The following is a 19,207-nucleotide window of genomic DNA, read 5'->3' as shown; positions in this document are numbered from 1 at the left end:
ATGAATTTAGGCTGGAAATTAGAAGGCGGTTCCTAACCATCAGAGGAGTGAGGCTGTGGAGCAGCCTCCCAATAGGAGTAGTGGGGGCAAACCACCTATCAAGTTTTAAGATGGAGCTTGATACATTTATGAAAGGGATTACTTGACAGGGTTGCCTGCAATAACAAGGGACTGGACTTGATGATTCAGCAGGTCCCTTCCAGTCCTGTGTCCTATGTCCACTAAGACTGTCACACCTGAAAAGCTGTGCATCTTGCATGCAAGTTTGCAGAACTGTGCTAAATCCTCCACCCGTTGGTGATGGACCAAGCGCAGTTAGTTGTCTGTGCTGCCCAAGCTTTAACTCAAGTCATTTGCGGTTCAGAGGTTCACTTAACTCACCATCACCACTGATCAGAACAAAGTAAACCAATTATTCAACTGTTAAGTCTCAGAAAGCCACCCAAATGAAAAGGACATATCTGAACCCCATCTGATGCACGAGGAAGTTTGCATCTAAAACTAGATATGAATTTCGCAGCTTAGCTCCCTCTCGGAACAAAATAATGTGGGATATTGGGGTGAGTCCCTATTTCCACAAAGTGTGGTTATGCATTATGTAATCATCCTTACATGTAAACTTTTTGCCAAGTCTTCTTTATGGCATTTGCAAGCTTCTTTGGGGGGCAGAGCTTTCACTTCTTTCTCTTGTTCAATTGCTGTCAATTCCCGTTCATCTGTCTGAGTAATACAGATAATACAATTGTTAGGGAAGAAGAACATAGCTAGTACAGTCATGTCATTAGTTTTTTGGTTCCTCCCTTTATTTGGCCTGTCTTCCCTTATCCTTCAGTTATAGGTCTTCACACTTATCTAACAGCTAAATAATTAACCCTTGCAACCCCTCTCCCTCTCCTGTGGCAGGTACGTATTATCATCTTTGTTTTACAGATGGGGAAAGTTAAGGCAGAGAGGTTAAATTATTTGTCCAAGACCACAGAGGTAGTCAATGTCTGAGCTGGAATGGCTGGTCTGACCACTCAATCATGCCTGTAACTCACAAGTTGTTCCTGAGAGAGGATACAGTTCCCCCTTATATTGTGTGTGTGCACGCATGTGTCCATTTTATGCTGGAAGTGGAAACTTATTCTCCAATGGTTCCAGGAAATCAGGCCATGCTACAGGAAGAGGGGAGGAGAAAGAAAGTATCAGGTAAATACTTTGGTAAATGCTGAGAAAAACAGCCAGCCGCTTGGCAGTAGTTCCAGGGAGAAGTAGCAAGGGTGTTGCACATAATGGGCTGAAGAGGCAGAAGGTGAACATGGCCAGGTCTAGTTCCAGAGTCTTTCCCCCAAATAACCAGAAATCCTTCTCGGTACAGAAGAGAGAAGCTGTTCCTGGGAAAGAGAGCTGGTGATTTATTTTAGAGTCAGCTCAAATTAAAGCTCCTTCATGAAGTCCTCAGGAGATGCCTATGCAAGGAATTGCAATGCAACCAAGCCAAAAATGGTGCATGTCTGCAGCAATCACTCAGGAAGTGGAGAAGATTGTTTTTTCTCTTGGAAGCAGCACCCACCTTCCTAGGAGACTGCCCTCTTTCCATGTGCTTTTTTTGAAAATTAGGTGCAGCTGTTCTGCTTCCTGAGTAAGCTCCTCTGGGTCTTAGCACAGATGTTGCCTCCCTTCGTTAGGGATGCTGGGACATGGATATTATGGGTACGGTTCCTGAAGGGTCTGAGCCACTTACATAGGTGGTCCTGTGGACCACAGAAGCACACTGCACCATGTTCATGGAATGGTGTCAGCTCCTGGGACCCAAATCATATTGCTTTTCTGGTTAGCTGTATCTGTTCCTTTGTACTTCTACAGATCCCCAGTTCCTCCGATGTCAGCTTCACTCCTTACAGGCTCTAAGTTTTTGGTTAAGCAAAACGTCTGCAGGTGACAAAACACTTTTCATTGGTGCCATCCTGTCATTTAACAGTGTTAAATATGAGTCTGAATCCACAGCCTTTTTCAGTTGCCAAGTTATTATAAACACCATTTTCCACCAGCCCCTTGGATTGCGAACAACTTCACTGCAAACTGCTTAAACTCATGTCCACTCAAGTGCAGCCCACGCCGTCTGTCGGTAGGAGAGAGCTCTCCCGCCGACAAAAAACTTCCACCCGCACTGAATGGTGGTAATGTTGTTGGCAGAAGAGCGCTCCTGCCAACAAAGTGCTGTTCACACTGGTGCTTTTCATCTGCAAAACTTTTGTCTTTCAGGGTGTGTGTTTTTTTCACACCTCTGAACGACAAAAGTTTTGTCGTTCAGTTGCCATCGTAGACAAAGCCTTATAGTAAAGCTATTTCAGAGAAGTGAGAATAAGTCATGAATGAGGGCATAGTTTTTTCCAGGCAGCATAAACAAATCTATGCCTACTTTGCTCCAATGGGGCCAATTTTTCCTATGCCACCAACATGGGCTCTTTTGCTCAACTTTGTCTGTATTTTTAGCATATGTGACAAGGCTTGAAAACTTCCTCAAAGCACTGTTAATTTGAGGCCAATCTCTTAGATTTTACAATCTCTAAATGACCTCCATGTATCCTTTTTAACATATTTTTCTCTAACACCTTAAGAATCACCATCCTAGTGTCTTTAAACAAAATCCTACCTCTGAGAGAGACTGAGAGCTCTTCCTGAATCGGTGATAGGGCCTAGGAACATGCTGTCCCAGTCACCCTGTGCTAGTAGCTTTAATCACTTTCTGCAGGTTCTCATCCTGAGCTGCTGCTCTGGTAATCACAGTCCACATGGCCTGTGAGACCAGAGAGTTTTCTTTTAAAATCAAATTGACATGCATAATGGCTAGCTCTGGACTTTGCTCCCCCTGAATGCTCTCCAGAGTGTGTCTGCTCCCATCAAATCTCTCCCAGGTTTGTATTTGATTTGAAAATCATACATTTGTAACTGAAAAACTAAGATCTGTATTCTCAGTGGGCAGGAGAAGGGGAAGGGAAGGGCCCTTTTGGCAATAATAAGCAGTTTATGGTTTACTATATCTTCCTCCTGTATTTTCCACTGCATGCATCTGATGAAGTGGGTTTTAGCCCACAAAAGCTTAAATAAGCTCAAATAAATTTGTTAGTTTCTAAGGTGCCACAGGTACTCCTCGTTCTTTTTGTTTATGGTCAGTTTCAGCTAACACTGTCTTCCCATAAATAAAGACATGAAACTTTTTACACACATGGACTAAGGTCAAAGCCTTTTTCTCTGAGCATATCAACACTCAACTTTTGTTAGTGCCTTTGACGCATAAGCCACTTGACCTCCAGTACTTGTGTATGGTCCAGTTTTGACCATACTGCTTTAAGAGGACTGCATTGATACCCCCCCTTGGAGTCATCTGAGGATAACTTGGCACAAGCAATATACTAACTATGGTGGCTTTATGCTGCCATAACTTGTGTCGACCCAAGCTTGTAGCGTAGACCTGGCTGTAGTGCTTACTGTCATAGTACCTTAGGACTGGGGCCTCTTAAATTAACTCATTCAGTTTCTCAAACTCTTTATTAAGATTTGCATCCCAGGTCGATTGGCCATCGTTGTGCAGCAGCACTCGCAGGTTGCTGGTTCGGGCAGCTAGATTAGGCAGACATTTCGTTACTATATCAGTGTCCAGATAAGTCATCAGTTCTCCTTTGTCCTTTAATTTGTTCACTCCCTCAGAGGCTCTCAGATACAACCCCAATGAAAGCTGGACAAGCCCCTACATGGACAGATAGAAATAATATTGCTCGAGAGAACAGCATGATTTTCCTTTACAGAAAAAGCGGTGGTTAGGCAATGTTATGTTCATTATTATTATTAAGTATTATTTGCATTACAGTAGGCTTTAGACACGTTAGCTGAGAACAGGAATCCATTGTGCTGGAAACTTTACATAAACGTAATGATAGACAGTACCTTTTACAATCCAAACAAAGGGTGGAGGAGGACACTGAGGCACACAGAGAGGGAAAGTGACGCTCTCAGAGTCACACAGCTGATTAATGACAGAGCCAGATACAGAACCCAGGTCACCTAAGTCTCAACCCAGTGCCTTATCTAGATGTTTTATAATCTCTTTTATAATATCTATAATTATAATTCACTCACTCCTTTTAATAAGGTGGAGAAATGTCAGACCCACTGATCTGAAATTTGAGCTACTGATTTGAGCTATACATGGAAAGCCATTACATTTTTTATTTTGCTGATATATAAAAGTTATAAGTTTTGCTTAAATAAACTGTATTGTTACAAAGGGACAATTATTAAAAGGAGTTCATCTGCATGTATTGGGACATGCCACTCAGTAAATGCAGAATGGCTTTGCAAGACAAAGGTCACAGTGTTTGAAATGAAAAGGAGTACTTGTGGCACCTTAGAGACTAACCAATTTATTTGAGCATAAGCTTTCGTGAGCTGCAGCTCACTTCATCGGATGCATAAAGTGGAAAATGCAGTGAGGATGTTTTATACACACAGACCATGAAAAAATGGGTGTTTATCACTTCAAAAGGTTTTCTCTCCCCCCACCCCACTCTCCTGCTGGTAATAGCTTATCTAAAGTGATCACTTTCCTTATAATGTGTATGATAATCAAGACGGGCCATTTCCAGCAATGAGTTGGCATGTGCTAGACTAGCATGTAGCTACAACCTACTTAAATACAATAAAGAGTGCACCATTCAAGGAGGGGTTGGCAGGAGAAAATAAAAATTGTTAGTGTAACTATTGTCTGGCCAGCACAGACAGTGCTACAAGTTACAAAGGAGCAGACTTTTAGGCTACAAGTCATGCATAATGTTCTGCACCACCACACCTTACAAAATGTCACATCTTCTTTTAGCTCTCTGGCTACTGTTGGTTTTGATCTATGATTCATTATAGATCGCTCTGGGACACATAGCAAATCTGGAAAGGGTGAGAGAGGCAGAGCTTTCTACGACTCTCAAATGCTTATCTCCAGAGCATGAGAAGAGTTCTAGTTTCTGTTTGGTTAGGGTTATTCATTCTGGGGTATTGTTTGCTCCCTTCTCCTTCCTATATTTAGTTGGGCGAGCTAAATTTGGTGAAGTCTAAGCTGGGAGAGCGAGTGATTTGGTCAAATAAGGAGCCTTTCCAAATGTAAAACTTCATCCTTGCTTTCCCACAGAGCACAACTTAGTATTTATTGGAAGCGGGTGAAAACCAATCCCCCAAAAGACTAACACTCTGGGGTGGGTGTGTGGGTGTGTGAGATATTTGAAAAGTTCTACTCTGTATGGCATTACAGCAACGGGCATAGTACAAAAACCAAGGAAAAACAAACTAGAATTCCACAACAAGGTATTTTCCCGCCCCCATCTGTGGTGCTGTGTCACGAGTGCTGTTTAATCCTGCTAAGCACTGTTGCCAACTCTTCCACTCTCATTGCGAGTCTCACAATATTTGGTGTTTTTCTTACAGCCCGAGGCCCTTAAGTCCTGTGAATATACCAGAAACTCAACTTTCACTTGAAAAAAAAAAAAAGTTTCTAGCTTTCATGGTTGCAGAGATAAACCTGAAAATGTGAACGCTGATGGTTCTAAAACCACAAGACATGTAAACTTTAAATATTTTTTAAAAAATATTTTAAAAAATTTTTAAGCCAGGCTCGTGATTTTGTTGACCTCACTCATGGCTCTTGAACATTTGCAATACAGTTGAGAGGTCCCACGTACAGAGACCCCCTCGCCCAAGCCAGCTTGCACCCCCAATTAGTTCAACACTGCTACCACACAGCATATCACACACAAACACACAGCGCTCTCTCACTCTCTTCCCTTGGGAGAGATTTTCAATGCGTTCCTTCTTGTTCTCATTGTGTTTCCTGACTCAAAAGCAAAGACAGGCAGACTGGAAGTACATGTTCCAGGTCTACACTCATGCCTTAGGGTGTGCAGATTACACCCATGAGGAGTTTTTAACCTAAACACAGACCCACACAGAGTGCAGTCCCACCCACGCCACTCAGCAACAGGGTGGGACCCTGGAAGCTCAGCTTTGTAAGGTAGCTGCTTATATAGAGTTTCCTGGGTTTCCTCTAAGGGCCTGATTGGGCCTTCAAGTGTCAACCTTGCTTCATTACTCCACCCTGTAAACCTGTGTGGGAGCTGCAGAGAATGAAGTTAACCCCCCAGCTTGCTGGAAAATATTAGGGCCATTGGTCCCTTTCATGCCCTGTTGGGGACAAGCTGTTTTTCTTTTTGTTAAAGGAAGTTAATGTTTGCCAAAGACCTGGACACCTGACTAGGAACCAAAATGTATTCAAGATAACAATGGACTGGTTTCCATGGCAGCATGTTTCTCCTTTGGTATTTCTGGGGGCAAATTCAGAAGGATCAAGGGCAAGATGACCCCTAAAGAGCTAAATGTGTCTGCCAGCAAACTAGTTCCCTTAGAAAATCTTTAATCAAATACTTAAAGACTATGTAAATAGGCTCTGACTTTTTGCTCATGTGTGATATGCTGTGCTGACCTTTCATTTGGCCTGTTTTTAAATAGCACTCCTTTCCTGCCTGGTACTTTTCTTTTAAAGGGCACATATTACCAAACTTTACTGCCAATGTATAAACATGCAGTCGAGCAATAACAGCAGTAAGTAAAGAGTGATATGGGCAGGCTTATACACCTCTGTTGGGAAGTGAATGAGTAGCAGGGAAAAGCACACACCCCATTACAGTAGATGTTAAAATAAGGAAAAAAAAAAAAAAAAGCAGGCATATACTGGAATTGTAACTCAGTACTACATTTAGGGCAAAGAACAAAAGCCAACCTATTTCCATTGCCGGATGGACAACAAACTTAAGCTCTGATCCTGCAAACCCGTACATATATATGTAGAGCTGGTAGAAAAATCCAGTGTTTCCGTGAAGAATGGTTTTGTTTAACATTTTCTGAGGAAGATTTTGATTTGTGTGTGTGTTTTGAACGGAAATGTTCATTTTGTTTTGGTTTTAAACACCAAAATGAAACAAACAAACATTTGACATGAACTGCTTTGTTCCTTTTTGATTTTTTTTTGTCCCCCCCCCAAAAAAGTTGAATTCAAAAAACTTTTTCAAAAAATATTCCAACTTTCACTAACATTGCATTTTTTTGTTCGAAAAAAAAGAAAGGTTGGAACATTTGGACCCGGTGTGCGTGTGTATGTGAGCAATTCGTACAGTCCCCGAGCAATTGGTGCAGCACCAGCTCCACTAAGAGAAAACTAAATTAAGAAAAATTCAGAGACATGAATAAATTGCAACACAGAGAAGGAGCACAAAAAGTACAAGGCACAGTAGAATGAAAGGAATGGAAAAACAGACTGAGCAATAGAACCGGGAGAAAAATGGAAAACATTTCATGATGACATTTTTCCTTCCTCCCCCCACCCCCCCCATCAAAAAATTTCAAGCTCTGACATTTTTAAACAAGTGCTACTGTTTAAGAAGTTCTTCAATGGAAAGGGACAAATTTTCCAATCCAGTGGGGGGCAAACATTTAACTGGAGATGCACCGAATCTGATTTGCAACCTAGTTCATTTTGTCAGGTCACATATATTTTAGGTGTAAATTTTGCCTGCAGACAGGGGTGATGGACCTTTTGAAAATCCCATCCAAAAGGTTATACAGTCAACTTTGTCTTGACTTTAATTCAGAATTATTGATTCAGGGTTTACACTATCTTTGCCTTAATAAGAAAAGGCTTTGGAATTGAAAGATTATATTTGCAAGGCCCATGTCATTGCTAGTGGCTTTTGTGCGAATGCAGCAAACAATAATTCCAGCCAAAGAGGGCATTTTTCCTACTAAAAGAGAGGGAAATGCCTCATCTATATTCATATATAATTCTGCCCATCTATCTCTACTCTTGCTACAGTATTTACAATGCTCATGCACACAAAGCTATGAGAATCATAGAAATGTAGGGCTGGACAGAACCTTGAGAAGTCAAGTCCAGCCCCCAGCACTGAGGCAGGACGAAGTAAACCTAGTCCATCCCTGACAGCGGTTTGTCCAACCTGTTCTTAAAAACCTCTGGGGTTAGGGATTCCACAACCTCTCTCGGAAGCCTATTCCAGAGCTTAAATAGCCTTATAGTTGGAAAGGTATTCCTAATATCTAACCTAAATCTCCTTTGCTGCAGAATCCCCCCGGGGCTGGATGGTATCCAACAATGCTCACAGAGGAGAGCAAAAGAAGGAAGCAGCAGATTAATGGCATGCTGTTTCCCACTCCAGGAGTTCATCAAAGGTCCCTCCACAGCCATACTATGTGTTGGGGTCTCACTCTATTTGTAGAGGCATGTTGGAGAGCTAGGGAGCAGCCACTCAATGCATCATACTCCCCTTTGAGCCTCTTCATGAATCTTTAACCCTCCCTCTGACTTTTCTCTCCCTTCCAGCCTGAAAGCGAGGAGGGAGGGGACAGGGGTAAGCCAGTGGCAGCCTGGCTCCCAGAGGAACCCTGGGGATACAAACCATGGTGGGGAGCACCATCCCCATGAAGGGAAGATAGATAGGAAGCAAACCTTGCAGGCCAACCATCCTTCCCCTCCTGGGAGTTTTGCTGCAGTAGGAGACTATGAGACCCATGATAGCTCCTGAACAGATTCATCTCCATTTGATATCAGGCACTATCTGTGCGGGGAAAGCACCATTAGAGATGTGTGAAGCTACTGTAACACAGCTCAGAAACTGATCTCTGCAGTTTGGTTTTAGGGTTTAGAAGAGACCAGCACTTGGTGTTGATCATGGAGGATAGAGCTGGACAAACGCCAACCTCTGGGGAACATCTCCCTGCCCTCAGGTCCCTCAACCAGCCCTAAGTCCCCCAAGCAAAGGGTATATATATGGAAGAGGGTGGAAGAGAGCAGATCCCAGCAGTTTCAGAGAGAATGAGGTGACTGTTATGAGGAAAGGTGTGTGTGGGGGGAGACAGAAGTTAAAGTGGAGGTTGAACACCCACTGTCCTTGTCGTCTGCTTGTATTGAAGTTGAAATCGAGGCTATATTAGGAGGTTTGATATGAACATAACCCATGACTCTGTATCCTCCTGTTGTGGCAATGCCATGAAAAAGGTCTTGAGTTGGCTACTGCCTCTGAGCTCTGCCTTAATGAGCTTGAGCCCAGATTCCCAGACATATTTAGGCTTCTAGCTTCCAATGAAATCATTGGAGATCCAGGCCTTTAGCTCAAGCTAACAAAACCTATATTTTTAGCAGTTCTTGCTTCTGTCTCAGCAGCTGACTTGGCTGTGGGTGTCATTACATAAATATTTCAGAGTAGTCTACCTTTTACTCTAAACTTTCCACTTTCAAATTTTCTATTTGAATCATGTTTGCGCCTTAGCTCACATATAATTGTTGTTTGTCTTACTCTAGCCACTGAGATCAACGGAGATCAGAACTCCATTTTCCTAGGCCCTGTGCACATGTATTTTCAGAAACAAACTCAGATCTGAGAAGTTAACAATTTTAAACAGAAGTTTAAAACAGGAAGTTTAAATAGAAAAGACAAAGAATTATGATTCCCACTTTAGTGATGAATAACCGAGGCACACAGAAGTTAAATGACTTTTTGAAGGGGGGCTTAAACTTCTTTATCCCTCTATTTGTCACTGTAAAAGTCTTTCCAAGTAGAAAACAGATGGAGTATTAGTCAATTACTAGACAATAACAAAAGCAGGGAATTGATTCTTGAGTTATCACATTATTATTATAACCATTAACATGGCATAATTTAAACAATGATTGTCAATAGCAACAATATAATAAAGGCTTGGAGCACTTGTGTGTGTAGTAAATTAAAACTTTTCTTCCAATTGGATGTAACAACCCTGTTTGGCATTATGCTTTCAGAATATAATGGCATCCTAATGGATTCTCCATGGATTACCACTGAAATTGTTTTGACATGTTAATATCACATCCTAATGGCATTGTGGAAAGGTCTCCAGTTGTACATTTAAAGGATTTTAGTATCTTTGTAGACTTGCATTGAAATCATTCTGATGTATTTGCATTGTAATGAGGTCTCTGTGGGCTTGAATGGAAATAATTTCCCCAGATTCTTCCTAAACTTACACTGAAAATGTAGGCCTTTAGGAACATAAGAATGGTCATACTGGGTCCGACCAATGGTCCATCTAGCCCAGTATCCTGCCTTTTGACAGCAGCCAGTGCCAGATGCTTCAGAGGGAATGAACAGAACAGGGCAAATGTCAAGTGATTCGCCCCCCTGTTGTCTAGTCCCAGCTTCTGGTAGGCAGATGTTTAGGGACTCCCAGAGCATGGGGTTGCATCCCTGCCCATCCTGGCTAATGAGTTAATGAGGATAGGTCCATCAATGGCTATCTAATTATTTTTTTAATCCAGTTATACTTTTGGCCTTCACCACATCCCCTGGCAATGAGTTCCACAAGCTGACTGTGCGTTGTGTGAAGAAGTACTTCCTTTTGTTTGTTTTAAACCTACTGCCTATTAAATTAATTGGGTGACCCCTGGTTCTTGTGTTACGTGAACGGGTAAGTGACACTTCCTCATTCACTTTCTCCACCCCAGTCAAGATTTTATAGACCTTTATCGTATCCCCTGGTCCCCCCTTAGTTGTCTCTTTTCTAAGCTGAACAGTCCCACTCTTCTTCATCTTTTATATGGAAGCTGTTCCATACCCGTAAACATTTTTGCTGCCCTTCTCTGTACTATTTCCAGTTCTAATATCTCATTCTGGAGATGGGGCAACCAGAAACCTCACACAGTATTCATGGTGTGGGTGTACCATGGATGTATATAGTGGCATTGCGATATTTTCTGTCTTATTATCTATTCTTTTTCCTAATGGTTCCTAACATTGTTAGTTTTTTTGACAGCCGCTGCACCCTGAGTGGATGTTTTCAGAGAGCTCTCCACAATGACTCCAAGAGCTCTTTCTGGAGTGGTAACAGCTAATTTAGACCCCATCATTTTGTATGCATCGTTGGGATTATGTTTTCCAATGTGCATTACTTAACATTTATCAACACTGAATTTCATCTGCCATTTTGTTGCCCAGTCACCCAGTTTTGTGAGATCCCTTTTGTAACTCTTCACAGCCAGCTTTGGATTTAATTATATTGTGTAATTCTGCATCATCTGCAAACTTTGCTACCTCACTGTTTACTCTCTTTTCCAGATCATTTATGAATATGAATATCAGTCCCAGTTCAGATCCTTGGGGGACCCTGCTATTTACCTCTCTCCACTATGTAAACTGATCATTTATTCCTATGTTTTAACCAGTTACTGATCTATGAGAGGACTCTTATCCCAGGACTGCTTACTTTGCTTAAGAGCCTTTGGTGTGGGACCTGGTCAAAGGCTTTCTGAAGGTCCAAATACACTGTATGCACTCGCTTGCCCTTGTGTACATGCTAGTCTGCATTGTAGTGTCATATTATAGTGGTATCATGTTCTGCATAGACTTGGACTGGAATTCAAGGAGATCATGTGCTCACAGAGAGAGCAAATACTCGTAATTATTTACTATGCTGTAGCAAGAATGTCAGAGCCAAAAGACTGCAAGTTCTAATTCAGAATAAGCCACTGACTGACTATAGTTCCCTGACTGTGGACAAGTGACTTGACCCTCATGCAAATATTGGCCAAATCAATGGACCGGAGTTTAAAAATTGCATCTACGTTCCTCTTCATTGGGTTAACGGATTACCAAAAGAGAGATTATTTTGCTATCTCACATCACAGCAAGATCAGAATTCTTTTTTTGGCATCCCAGCCACGTCTCCATTTTACTCTGTGAAGTTGGGCTGTGTATGCCGTAGCATCACATAGAGGAGCAAAAAGAGGATGGTCTTGGTCTCCCTCTCTCTGTGTAGCACTAGTGAGGCTACACATAGAATACTGCCAACAGTTTTGGCCAACTTGACACTAGAAAGAAGACAACAAATGGGAAGGACTGAAGAGCAGATTAGAGAGTTGGAGGGAATAGCTTTTGAAGAAAGATTAAGAATACTAACTGCAATATATAGAGCTTGGGCAAATCATGATTAAAGGGCACATAAACTGCCTATAAGTATTTGGAAGGTGCAAATGCCAAGGAGGGAAAGCAATGTAGTGTTATAAACAAAATGAATCAATCCAGGTATGGAAGAAAGGATGAAATCAGATTCCTCTTACCCATGTGAATGGGTCCAAAGGTCAACACCTCACATGAGTATGGCAAGGATCAGTTACTTTGTTACTTGAAAATATCCAATCCTATCATTATTATTAATTCTATTACAATAGATCCTAGAGGCCTCAACAGAAATCAGAGCACCAGTGCACTGGACAAACCCATAGTAATCAGAGGCAGGCCCAGCCCCAGAGAGCTTACAGAGTGGCTAGAGGAAAAACGTAAAATAGAAAGTCAAACATATGGAAAACCACAGAAACCAACGATTTCATTCTCTCACATTCAGTGGCAAATAGAGGGGACACCAAAAAAGGTATAGTTCAGAAATGTTCCAAAACCACATTTCATGAACATTTTTGAGAAGACAAAAAAAATCTTTCTGAAAATGAGACATTTTGAAAATGTCTGTGGATTATTTTGTAAAATAAAAATGAAAATAATGATAAAGTGCCATCCGAGCAGCTGGATGTCTCATCCCACTCACTAATAGGCTCTATTCTGAACCGAAGGAATCACCCATTTGGAAGTTCATCCTCAGGACTCATTCACATCCTTGGGCCTTTCTGCTCAGAATACTGGCCTACATTGTTTAAGTGTCTGACCCTAAAGTCAGTGCAAACACAATGACATATGCTGCAAATCTGAGTATTGTTAGCGAAGCCTTGACATAAAAATGAATGTTAATACTTACGATTTATCATAGAGCTATTCAGTTTGCACACACATTAACTAACCCACACAACACCCCAATAGGCAGGTCAGTGTCGTCGTTACTATTATCCTCCATTTTAAATATGATGATAAAACAAAGTAGCACCGCAAAACTGCCAGAGCTATAGAGAGGTAATGTTGCCAGCAATGCACAGTAGGCTTAGCCCCAACTACACACCACATTTCATAACTTACAGGCAAGAGGCATAGGGAATCCTTACCTCCCGTTCTGGCTCCCCATTCCCAACTGGCTGATATTTCTGGGCTAAGCGAAAAAGTGACCCTTTCTGGAAGATTTTGGAGAAGCGTCTTTCTACCATCTTTCCTTTGCCTCAGCAGCAGCTCCTCATTCTGCTGCTGTTGCTTGAATGTCACCTGTTCCTGGCTGTGGCTCAAATTCCCTTGCAAGCCTGGGTTCTAGCTACAGAAGAGGGATTGGCAGGTGTTACCTGATGCCTACAGAGGAAGCCACGCCCACTGCCAGCAACAGGTGCCTGGGAGAGGCTGCATACCCTCCTTCACTCTGGCTACTCAGAGCAGCAGATACCTACAGGGTGCTTAGCTTATTCAACTCCATGCCAAAGGATTCCTGTGTGTGCTTAGTCAAACCCATGGTTAGTATTTGTCTGGAGCAGTCTTGGCTGTAACTCAGGATGCAGTAGCTGTTAAGGGAGTGTAAAGCAATTGATTTTTGCACTTGGAGGTCTTTCAGCTCTATTGTTTCCCCCACACTCTGATAAAATGCAACAGTATAGAATCTCAGGGTTGGAAGCGACCTCAGGAGGTCATCTAGTCCAACCCCCTGCTCAAAGGAGGACCAATCCCCAATTTTTTCCCCAGATCCCTAAATGGCCCCCTCAAGGATTGAACTCACAACCCTGGGTTTAGCAGGCTAATGCTCAAACCACTGAGCTATCCCTCCTTCCTTCCCTATGCTGTACTTCAGTATTAGGCAGAAATGGTGGCTTGTTTTCCACAGGCAGTTCCATGCAAATGCAGGGTGTGGTCACTGCTGAGCTGTTTGTAAGTTCGCAAGGTGAGTGTGGGGGAATCACTGCGGGAAAGCTTCCTTAAGAAATGTTCAATTCAGTGTGAGTGGGTGAGACAAGGTGGTGAGGTAATATCTTTTATTGGACCTATTTCCCTTAGTGAGAGAGACAAGCTTTTGAGCTCACACAGCGCTCTTCTCCAGGTCTGGGAAACTTATTTGGTATGTCACAGCTAAATACAACATGGAACAGATTGCTTAGCATATGTAGTTAACATATATTTAAGGGACATTTCAAGGTGAAGTATATCGGTGTCAGGGGAGACAGAGGAAACCACAAACTCTAATATGCTTGTTGGAAGACTGTGATGCTCCCAACTTGTTAAACATCTTGAATTCATGCCAGTTTTTATCTCCTAGCAAAAATGTCCAGTTTAATTTTATGTAGATTTACTTGTAGATCCTTTCCCTATTTGGGGAGCATTTTTGTGGTGGATTACAACCTGCTTGAACAATACTTAATCAGTTACCCCTTTCCTGTGCCCACAAATTCTCATCTGTTGACATGGAGCATTGTCTTGTGGTTTGAACCAGGGCAGTTGAATCAGAATTCCTGGGTTCTCTCCCTAACACTTTAATTGACTTGTTAGGTAAGTCACTTAGCTCTAAATTGCATGTTAGGTCTAACTTTGTGGAATTAAAGCACAGCCCGGAGTTTTTGGTGGCATGAAGATTAGAGCTGTGTTGGAAACGGAATTTTCTTCCCCCAGCAAATTTTGCATTTTTGAAAAAAAAACACAACCCAACAACCCTCCTTCTGAATCTGAATGAAATGTCAGATATGCAAAATTTCCCACAAGATGGTCATTAAAAAAAATTAGTTTTGGAATTTTTCAAAAATGTCCAGTCCTGGCTCCCTGGCTCTATTGCAATCCACCCGGTGAGCTGCTTAGGAGCCACAACCCCGGACGCCCTAACGTCCGGGAAGCCCCAGGTCTGTGGCAGCCTGCCAGGTAGGAATCCTGCCTTGGTTCTGCCTCAAGTTTTCTCACAAGCAACACATTGTTGTGGAATGTTTCAATTTCAATGATCTGTCATTTTCTAATGGGAAGATGTTTCCTTAAAAATTTCCAACCAGCTATAGTGGAGATGCACCACCCCAGTGGGATATCTGGAAGCTTTATGTCTCAGGCTGGACTTCCAGGAGCCCTGGGGATCACAGACATTACAACTCATTTAAAGGGCATATGCTACAGACCTATCTCCATTAAGCCTAGCTCAAAGATTACGGGGACAGCTCCGGGTGGAGAAGGTTGGGGCTAGCTCTTACTTCAGAGGGGTATTGTGAAATGTCATTAATTGATTGCAGATCATCTGGAGACTTTTGAACAGAATGTGCCTTAGAGTATTGAGCCCAGTTATACGATTCTTAGCCATCTGGCTGCCTAATGAGAAGTCCTTGTCAGCTGAACTGCTCTGGATGTGCCATAGGGTAAATGAAAGGGGTTCATGAATTGCTGGAAGGTGGTAATGCTTATTCACCTGGGAAGACATCAGAGGATGGTGTTGGACATCTACTTTCAGATCTGTCACCCAAATTGTTCAATGTTTGAAGGAGGGCCCTGTGCAAGGTTGCTTGGTACTTAGAGCTGCCATGTCACCAGTATGCTGAAGACACTAAGCTCCATATTTGCTTTACCTCTGTTTCCTGATTTCCTAAGAAGAGGTACGGATCTGGACAAAAGCCAGCAGGCTCAGCTGAGTCCAGATAAACCGTTTTTCAGGGAAATAAATTCTGCTCAGAAAGTGAGATATTAATGACTCATTTGAATGTATCTGTTGTAGTTTTTAGTCTTAGGATCATATCAGATGTCTCCCAGTTTCCCAGGTAGCAAAAGTGTCTGGAAATAACTTCTTTCATCATCAGCTAACAAAGAGACCATTTAGTCTGATAGCTCTCACCAGACACCCATATGGCTAGTCTACTGCAGTCACTCACCCACATACAGGACCAATATATAGATCACGAAAGGATCAGGGGGCTGGGGCACATGACTTATGAGGACAGGCTGAGGGAACTGGGTTTATTTAGTCTGCAGAAGAGAAGAGTGAGGGGGGATTTGATAGCAGCCTTCAACTATCTGAAGGGGGGTTCCAAAGAGGATGGAGCTCGGCTGTTCTCAGTGGTGGCAGATAACAGAACAAGAAGCAATTGTCTCAGATTTCAGTGGGGGAGGTCTAGGTTGGATATTAGGAAAAACTATTTCACTCGGAGGGTGGTGAAGCACTGGAATGGGTTACCTAGCGAGGTGATGGAATCTCCATCCTTAGAGATTTGACAAAGCCTTGGCTGGGATGATTTAGTTGGGGTTGGCCCTGCTTTGAGCAGGGGATTGGACTAGATGACCTCCTGAGGTCTCTTCCAACCCTAATCTTCTATGATCATGCCAATTTCCTACCGGGTATACAATTCATGTATTTTGTGCAACGTCCCTGAACAGAGGTTTCCTTAGCCAGGCACAGATGGCTGGCAAGTTATTATCTACTGATTTCCATATTTCACTGATTCGTTTGGCAATAGCAGATGGAAGGCCAATTTGTCTGTTTGTTTGTGTTTGTTTACACTATTGACTTCTATGCAGTGTAATCCAGTTATACCACTGGACAATTTGGCCTGGAATTTTCATTTCCTTGACATTATATGAGCTGAGAATAACCAGTGCTGAGGAGATGGAATGGTACAGTATGACAAAAAACACAGACTGTCCAACCACAGAAATGGAGCAGTACAACTGGACAAGCATAATAATATCTGCTACATAATTTGTAGCTTGCGCCCCATCATAGAATGGGGCTTCAGCTAGCATTCAGTGCTATTATCAGAGGTCAAGACCCTGAGACATAGCTCTGTCAGCCTTTTTGTGTTAATTTAGGCCTGTTTGAATCAATTATATTTCAGTTCCCATTCAGCTGAATAAATACAGAATGAAAGTGCGGTTCACTCAGAATATTCACTGGACATTTCATAAGAATTATGGGAGTGGAGGAAGTTTTCTCTTGTTATTGCTTTTGATTTCTGTGTCATGCCCTTAAAAGGAAGTATCACTCCTTTGGCCATTACAATGCACAGAAAATTCATGGCATGAAGAATCCTTGTAGAGACAGTAACATTAACAACGTGGACCCTGATACAACTTGTATTCCTAAGTGCTGGCATAGCAACTCAGATCCTTATTATATCATATGATTATTATTATATATCGTGCCTGTTTAATTTTACTTAAAAAAACCCACCCATCTAGGAATGCTAATATTTTAAAAAGGCAGGAATCTTTTTCTCCGAAGACCACAGAAGGCAGAACCATTATAAATTAACATCCTTCTAGGCTACAGGAATGCAAAATGGCACATCGGGGAAAGTAAGATGCCACCTGCTTGCCGGTGATCTAAAGCAAAGCTGATTACTATTAAGGCAAATAGTCTGTAGTTACATAGGGTGACAAGGAGCAGAGAATCATGTAGTACACAATTGCACCCTCTGTCAAAGAGATCACCATCAAATTGAGTGGTGAAGGCTAACATCTGGCTCTACAGCATTCTAAGGAGGCTTCTCTGCATACGGTGTTAATGAGGATAATATGTACATGACTCCTAGCAATGAAATGTTAATATTAAGAGAGACTAAAAAGGATACATGCTTGCAAAAATGTGTCATCACCATTTCAAGATCGGCTGACTCATGGCTTTATTTAGTCTTGGCAACCAGCTTCTGGCATAGGCTAAATCCTGCCCTCAGCATGAAAAGGCATCTACACAAGACTTTCAAGTGAAGATCTCTTCTAGTAAGTGATAGGCTGCATTGAATCAGGTCCCGCACAGAGCAGAGAACTCAAGGTTCGTGTGTCTGGGGGTATTGTGTAGGGCTAGTGCAACCCTATGCAGTATCTTTGAGGACCACTATATTACATTTATGAATGGTTTATGTAAAAGAGTGTTTTATTTCATGGGGGTGGGAGGATAGTTACCACAGCTCCTTCAGGAACTAAAAACAGGTGAGGGGTGATTACCCCTGGGGATTATGAACAGCTGCTGGGAAGCACCACCCCCTGAGGCTGAGTTTTCCAAAGACTCAAACAAAGAAAGGGCTTTTGATATAAAAAGCTGAGCTTGAAGTGACACAGGGCCTCTTTCTGATCCAGCAAACAGACAGGATCTTCTGTCCAAGGGGAGCCCCGATGCTCACAGTAGGCCCCACACTCTGATGGGTGACTCCTGGTATGTTTAGTGGGCAGTTAAAACTGTGCATTGTTCTTATTATGTTTTCTCTGTGATGCTTTTTCCTCCTACAGTACTTGTGTTCCCTGCTGTTGGCACTTACAGCAATTTGCAACGTAGACCCCCACACACACACTCGCTGCCACCATAGTGTCACAGTTTCAGGGTTAACTGCACCCCCTCCAATGTTCCCTCCTAATTTTTTCTATCCATGTGCAGAATGAATTTTGTTATGGCCACCACCATTGAGGAATGTGCAATTGTGTGCCACCAGTAGAAACCAAAAACCTAGACATATGTCCCTTCCAGTCCTACACTTCTATGCTTCTGTACTGTGAGCCTCAAAGTGAGATCTGTTCTGCCATAAGAGAAGCAGCACCCATTAAAATGAAAATTGCTTTGCCAATTGCCAGTGAGCCTTCCGAAGCCAAGCCTGCTACATAAGTCCTCTCTCTGACCTCAGGGACGTGTGTGCGGAGCCTTTGGGCCTCATTGTGCCTCTTGTGTTTGTGTGAGCTGGAAAAGTCATAAAATAAACAGGAATCTGACATGGCCCTCTCAGAAGAATGTAACCTGAATGCTCAGTGTGGATGTGAGGTGGGTATACAATCAATATACATTAGCTGGATCCAACCAGTTGGATTGACAGAGGCTCCCCAGCTAAACAGCCAAACCAGACTTTCTTCTTCTGCTGGGCCATGCTAAAAGCAGAATATTTCAGGACTAGCACTAGATCTACCCCAAACACCTGCCCTGATCCTATTTCCACCTGATCTCATCCAACCCCAATGCCACTGAACCCCTTCCCCAAACACAATTCAAAAACTATTCTCTCTCTGGTGGGTAAACTCATGGTTCGTTGCCCCTACTACATTTACAATTATGGAGAGGTGAGGGGAGGAGAGGGGGAAATGGGGGTCATGGCTCTCCTGGCATCTAGAAACACCTTGGTTAGCAGCATCCAGCCCCCTACTCCGCGCTGAGCTGAGACCTGGGTGGGTGAGCTGGGGTGGAGACTCTGTGCCCCTTCCCTCTTCTTTAGCTCAAT

General features: G+C 42.6%; 1 protein-coding gene across 1 annotated transcript in view; it reads right to left on the bottom strand.

Annotated features, from left to right (window-relative positions):
• The window catches only part of ATP2C2 (ATPase secretory pathway Ca2+ transporting 2), a 44,644-nt gene extending 31,364 nt beyond the window's left edge, over positions 1-13,280 (bottom strand). The window contains exons 1-2 of the mRNA XM_074968842.1: positions 13,118-13,280; positions 613-720 (exon numbers count right to left, since the gene is read on the bottom strand). Coding sequence (XP_074824943.1) covers positions 613-720; positions 13,118-13,216 — 207 coding nt within the window. The 5' untranslated portion in view covers positions 13,217-13,280. The remainder of the gene's footprint in view (positions 1-612; positions 721-13,117) is intronic.
• Positions 13,281-19,207: the final 5,927 nt, after the last annotated feature.

This window comes from Natator depressus, chromosome 12 (genome assembly GCF_965152275.1).
Source record: "Natator depressus isolate rNatDep1 chromosome 12, rNatDep2.hap1, whole genome shotgun sequence".
NCBI classification, from domain to species: domain Eukaryota; kingdom Metazoa; phylum Chordata; order Testudines; family Cheloniidae; genus Natator; species Natator depressus.
This window is presented reverse-complemented; position numbering and strand designations above follow the sequence as displayed.